Below are 6,395 nucleotides of genomic sequence, written 5' to 3'. Positions count from 1 at the left end.
TACTCATCCTTCTTTTGCTCTTTTTCATTCAGGCGCAATCACATTAAGCCCGTTATCTCCACACACTCATAGCAAGGCGACCGGTTAGTGACTCTGATCCTTTTCTGCACGGGATTCTGGTACTTAAGTGGCATAACCCTTTGCTTATCCACTTGTAGTTGCGGGGGATCGGACCGTAATTCGCCCTACCAAGTTCAGCACCAGAAACCGCTGAACCAACTACAAAAGAGTCTTATTTCCAACTTTTTTTTTAAGGTTCTACATCTGTTGGGTTAAGTGACCGGGTGAGGGTCACCAAACTTAGAAGGTGCATTCCTTTATTTTTCTTTTTTTTTTCTTTTTTCGGAACACTCACTTATATTCATCGGCTTCCCTGCGTAGAGTGTGTGTGAGATGGTGCCGACTGCTGAAATAAACTACTCAAGAGCTGTCAGAGGATGCGAATGTACGGCTAAAACATAATAAAAATTCAACTCAATTTCCATATGCAGGAGACTTACGGTGTTAAAACAATACCGATCTTGTGAATTTTTCTCAAGTCTCCGCAAACTCGACTCAAAGTAATCTATAGCCTAAAACTTTCAACAAAAATGCAATTTTTTTTTGAAAGAAAACAGAAACAAAACAAAACAAAGAACAAAAACAAAGAAAATAAAGTATTCCCTCCCCCACACTTAAAACAAGCATTGTCCTCAATGAAAGGACATAATTATTAAAGTAAAGAGAAGGAAAGGACAACTCCCTGATCAAGTTGCAGTGTAGTTAGGCGCTTCCAAAGAAAGCTCCTCTATACCGACATCTTCAGGCACCGAACCTCCATAGAATAACTTCAGACGCTGCCCGTTAACCTTAAAGACTTTGTCAGTACCTGTACTTTTAATTTCTACTGCACCATGAGGGAAAACATTAGTAACAACGAAATGGCCAATCCATTTGGATCGAAGTTTCCCAGCCATAAGCTTAAGGCGGGAATTAAACAATAAAACCTGTTGGCCCACAGAAAACTCTTTCCTAGAAATCACTTTATCATGGAAGTGCTTAGTTTTTTCTTTATAAATTCTAGAGATTTCATAAGCCTCTAATCTAAGTTCTTCCAACTGTTGTAATTGGAGTTTTCTTTCAATACCTGCTTGTTGCATCTCCAAATTACAACTTTTCACCGCCCAATAGGCATGGTGTTCTATCTCAACAGGAAGATGACATGCCTTACCAAAAACAAGTCGATAAGGAGACATCCCAATGGGTGTCTTGAAAGCTGTTCTCTGAGCCCAAAGTGCGTCTTCTAGACGACGGCTCCAGTCCTTCCTGTTTGGTTGCACCATTTTCTCTAAAATCTGTTTGATCTCCCTGTTTGAGATCTCAGCTTGCCCATTAGTTTGTGGGTGATATGCAGTAGAGACTCTGTGCACAACTCCATACTTTCGGAGCAAAGCTTCCATGGTGCGGTTACAGAAATGAGTGCCTTGGTCACTGATGATAGCTCGCGGTATTCCAAACCTGCAAAAGATATTAGACCTGACAAAATCTGCAACAACTCTAGAATCATTAGTCCGAGTGGGGATAGCTTCTACCCACTTTGAGACATAATTAACAGCAAGCAGAATATAAAGGAAACCAAACGATACAGGAAAGGGACCCATGAAGTCAATTCCCCATACATCGAATACCTCACAGAAAAGCATAGGTTGCTGAGGCATTTCACTCTTGCGAGAGATGTTCGTACCTGCTATCTGGAACTCTTTACAAGTGCGGTAAGTCTCATAAGCATCTTTAAAAACAGTTGGCCAATAGAAGCCTGAGTCGAGGACTTTTCTTGCAGTTCTTTGCGGGCCAAAATGTCCTCCGACTTGAGACGCATGAGAGAAATTTAAAATGGATTCAATCTCATAGTCGGGGACACATCTTCTAATAACTTGATCACTACCAAACTTCCAAAGATATGGATCATCCCAAACATAATATTTGGCATCACTTTTGAGTTTATGAATCTGTGATCTGGATGCACCTGTAGGAAAAACACCAGCAACAAGATAATTAACAATATCAACAAACCAAGGTGTAATACCATGTAAAACTAAAAGCTGCTCATCAGGAAAGTCATCCTGAATAGGAAAAAGATCTTCATCTCTCTCTATCCTGCTCAAATGGTCAGCCACTAAGTTCTCAGCTCCACTTTTATCTTTAATCTCTACATTAAACTCTTGGAGCAACAACATCCACCGAATCAATCTCGGTTTTGCATCCGGCTTCTTCAACAAATATTTTAAAGCTGCATGGTCAGTAAAAACAACAACCTTGGAACCTAGCAAATAAGATCTGAATTTATCAAGAGCAAAAACAATAGCTAGAAGTTCTTTTTCAGTGGTAGTGTAATTTGACTGTGCAGAGTCTAAAGTCCTAGAAGCATAGTAATTAACATGGGCAGCCTTGTTAACTCTTTGTGCAAGGACAGCCCCAACAGCATAATTCGAAGCGTCACACATAAGCTCAAAAGGGAGGGTCCAGTCAGGCGGCTGGATTATGGGAGCGGAGGTCAATGCTTTCTTCAAGAAGTCAAACGCCTGTTTGCATTTGTCATCGAAGTGGAAAGTGACGTCATTCTTCAACAAGTTTGACAGTGGAAGAGCTATCTTGCTGAAATCTTTGATGAAACGCCTGTAAAAACCTGCATGACCAAGAAAAGAGCGAATCTCGCGAATGCAAGATGGATAAGGTAGTGTAGAAATCACATCAATCTTAGCAGGGTCAACAGAAATTCCTTTTTCAGAAATTATGTGACCAAGAACAATTCCCTGCTCAACCATAAAATGACATTTTTCATAATTTAAAACAAGGTTAGTTTCGATGCATCTTTCTAAAATCAAGCTTAAACTGCTCAAGCATGCATCAAAAGAAGAACCATAGACAGTGAAGTCGTCCATAAAGACTTCCATGCAATTTTCAATAAAATCAGAAAAAATACTAAGCATGCAACGCTGGAAAGTACCAGGAGCATTGCAAAGACCAAAAGGCATTCGCCTATAAGCAAAAGTACCGAAAGGACAAGTAAAAGTGGTCTTCTCTTGATCTTCCGGTGCAATATGAATCTGAAAGTAGCCTGAAAAGCCATCAAGAAAACAATAATGTGATTTACCAGCTAGCCGTTCAAGCATTTGGTCGATGAACGGTAAAGGAAAGTGATCCTTTCTAGTAGCCTGGTTTAGTCTCCTATAATCGATACAAACTCTCCAGCTATTCTGCACTCTAGTGGGAACAAGTTCATTCTTTTCATTTTTGATAACTGTAAGTCCAGATTTCTTAGGTACAACCTGCACTGGGCTTACCCACTTACTGTCAGAGATAGGGTAAATGATACCTGCTTGCAAGAGTTTGGTTACCTCTTTCTTCACGACATCGAGAATCAAAGGATTAAGCCTCCTTTGGGGCTGCCTTACTGTTTTCGCACCATCCTCAAGTAAAATTCTGTGCATACACATGGAAGGACTAATTCCTGGAAGGTCGGCTAATGTCCACCCGATTGCCTTTTTGTGCTTCTTCAGAACCTGCAAAAGTTTGTTTTCTTGATCGAAATCAAGGTTAGAAGAAATAATAACAGGGAGTTTTTCATTACTCTCCAAGTAAGCGTATTTCAGATTTTCAGGGAGCTCCTTTAGCTCTAAGGACGGGGGATGCTCGATGGATGGGGCGCTTGGGGCAGCAGGAACATCAAGAGCATCAGCTACAAAAACAGATTCATCGGCGACAACTTCACCTGTAGGAAATACGTCAGCCTGCAGGGCAGCATCAATCTCAGCACACACAACACAAAGGTTAGTGTCAGTACAATCAGAACATGAATAAACATCATCAAAACCAGATGAAAAATCAAGAGAAAATAAATCAGAAAAAGTGTCATCAACTAATTCAGAAATCAACTCAATGCGAAAAACAGAGTGTTCCTCCAAAGGATGTTTCATGGCATCAAAAATGTTAAATTTTGCGATAATGTCGCCAAACTCCATGGACATGCTTCCATCATCAACATCAATTTTAGTTTTTGCCGTTTTCATGAATGGTCTTCCTAAAATGATTGGAGCTTTGCTGGACCTTGTTTCTCCCTCCATGTCAAGAATGTAAAAATCTGCAGGAAAAATTAAATCGTTAACTTGAACAAGGACATCTTCGACTATGCCGGCAGGGCGGGTGTTACTCCTATTCGCCAACTGAATGATTAAACCTGTAGGCTGCAAAGGACCAAGACAAAGGTTATTATAAACAGAAGTAGGCATAACATTAATGCTCGCTCCTAAATCAAGCATGCAGTCATCGAATTTACTATTTCCGATGGTACAAGGGATAGCAAAAGTTCCCGGGTCCTTGCACTTTTGTGGCAAGACCGGAATAGTGAGGGCTGAAACATTCCCTTCGCCCGTAAATTTTTCAGATGAAGGTCGGGGCTGAATAAAGGAAGAAATATTCCTTCCCAAATTGACTCTCTCACTTCCCTTCATCCTCCTCTTGTTGGTGCACAAATCCTTCAGAAACTTAGCATACTTAGGAACCTGCTTAATCACATCAAGTAACGGGATGTTTACCGCAACTTTTCGGAAAACATCTAATATCTCTCTTTCTTTGTCTCCCTCCTCAATTCTCTTATTTTTCAGAACTCTATGTGGGAAGGGGACTGGTGGTACGTGCTCTTTTTCTTTAATTTTTTCAGTTTCGACCACAACAGAAGAAGGAGAAGGAGGTTCAGCAGACATTTCAGAAGTAGGAAGTTCAGAAGTTACCTCAATGATTTTTTTATTTTTTTCAGGGGCTGATTCTGTAACTTTTCCGGATCTCAAATAAATTGCACTCACATTAGCATTAGGACCATTTGGATTGATAACTGTTTGGGCTGGAAGTTGGTTCGACCCTTGGGCTTGCATGTTATTCATTTGAGTAGCAAGTTGTCCCATCTGCGTGTTCAAGTTCTGGATGTTAGCATCGGTCCTTTGTTGGAACTGAAGGTTGTTGACGGCCATTTGTTTAACAAGTTCCTCTAAAGAAGGTCCGGAAGGTGTAGGGGCAGCCGCTTGAGGTGGGTTAGGTTGTTGGCTCGTTTGTGAGTTTCCATATCGGAGGTTTGGATGGTTCCTCCAACTCGGGTGGTACTTATTAGTGGACAGGTCGGGAATGTTATACCGGTTCTGGTTGTTACTTTGGTTGTAAAGGGCTGCAGCATAAGCTGGAGGTAATTCAGTAGGCTTATCATCTTGCAAAATAGGACATGTATCAGTAGGATGATCAGAAGAGGTACAAATGCCACATAACCTTGGTGGTGTTTGAAGTTGTTGGGTTGCTTGAGCCTTACCTACGACTATCATCTGCTGCACTAAATCCTTCAGCTCATTCATTTTATTTTCGAAGGCTTTGTCGGAGTGAGAAACATGAGAGGATACGTGAATTTCGTTCACACCCTTTATTTGGACAGAATTATTTCTTGTTGTGAACTGTTGGGAATTTAGTGACATATTCTCAATTAGAGCCTTGGCAGCAGCCGGAGTTTTATCGACAAGTGCTCCACCACTAGCAGCATCAAGAATGTTCCTATCCATCGGTAACAACCCCTCATAAAAGTACTGGATGAGTAGCTACTCGGTGATCTGGTGCTGAGGGCAGCTGGATACCAACTGTTTAAACCTCTCCCAATATTCGGTCAAAGACTCATTACCCTGTCTAATACCACATATCTCTTTTCTTATCGAGGCAGCTCTGGAGGCAGGAAAGTATCTCTCAAGGAACACTTTTTTCAGAGCATTCCAGTTTGCAATTGAATTTGGCTCGAGGGAATATATCCAATCCTTTGCTGCACCCTGCAATGAAAAAGGAAAAGCTCGAAGTTTGATATGATCTTCAGTGATCCCTTCAGGCTTCAGTGGCGTAGAGCACACCACTTGAAATTCTTTCAGATGTTTGTGAGGATCTTCACCTGCAAGACCACTAAACTTGGGCAACAAATGGATTAAACCTGATTTTAACTCAAAAGGAACAGCATCAGCAGCATACTCAATACACAAACCGTTGTAATTCACATCAGGTGCAGCTAACTGCCTTAATGTTCTATTATCAGCCATTTCAAGTGAGCTAGTGGAAACCTGGACTGCTCTACGTCGTGTGTGCAAAGTTCTATCTACTTCAGGATCAAAAGCAACAAGTTCAGAACAAGATGACCTAGTTGCCAGGACTAATGCACAACAATGCAGCAACAATGTTCAAAATGCCAACAATGTCCCTAAAATTTAAAAAACAAGCACAAAGAAGGAAATCGATCAAAAAAACTTCAGAAAGATAAAACGATACCAAAATTGATCTAATGGCTTAAAAATAGAATTTTGAGAATTTTTTCGATTTTTTACGACTCGATGAAAACA

At 40.8% G+C, this 6,395-nt stretch overlaps 1 protein-coding gene across 1 annotated transcript; it reads right to left on the bottom strand.

Annotated features, from left to right (window-relative positions):
* Positions 1 to 746: 746 nt before the first annotated feature.
* LOC127121808 (uncharacterized) lies at positions 747 to 5,579 on the bottom strand. The gene is made up of 4 exons (XM_051052242.1): positions 4,987 to 5,579; positions 3,843 to 4,821; positions 3,243 to 3,770; positions 747 to 2,792 (listed from the first exon to the last, which is right to left on the bottom strand). Exons 1-4 carry the CDS (start codon positions 5,577 to 5,579, stop codon positions 747 to 749), a joined length of 4,146 nt encoding a protein of 1,381 aa, XP_050908199.1.
* Positions 5,580 to 6,395: the final 816 nt, after the last annotated feature.

Source organism: Lathyrus oleraceus, chromosome 2, assembly GCF_024323335.1.
Source record: "Lathyrus oleraceus cultivar Zhongwan6 chromosome 2, CAAS_Psat_ZW6_1.0, whole genome shotgun sequence".
Classification (NCBI taxonomy): Eukaryota; Viridiplantae; Streptophyta; class Magnoliopsida; order Fabales; family Fabaceae; genus Lathyrus; species Lathyrus oleraceus.
Note: the sequence above shows the minus strand (reverse complement) of the source record. Positions and strands in the feature narration are given on the sequence as shown.

What these genes read in the sequence shown, in the direction of transcription:
- LOC127121808 (XM_051052242.1), bottom strand. Translation starts at nt 5,579, where the DNA reads ATGGATAGGAACATTCTTGATGCTGCTAGTGGTGGAGCACTTGTCGAT. An exon ending in ATGGCCGTCAACAACCTTCA is followed by an intron (nt 4,822 to 4,986) that starts GTTCCAACAAAG and finishes AATTTATTTGAG; the next exon opens with ATCCGGAAAAGTTACAGAAT. An exon ending in ATGAACTTGTTCCCACTAGA is followed by an intron (nt 2,793 to 3,242) that starts GTGCAGAATAGC and finishes ATGGTTGAGCAG; the next exon opens with GGAATTGTTCTTGGTCACAT.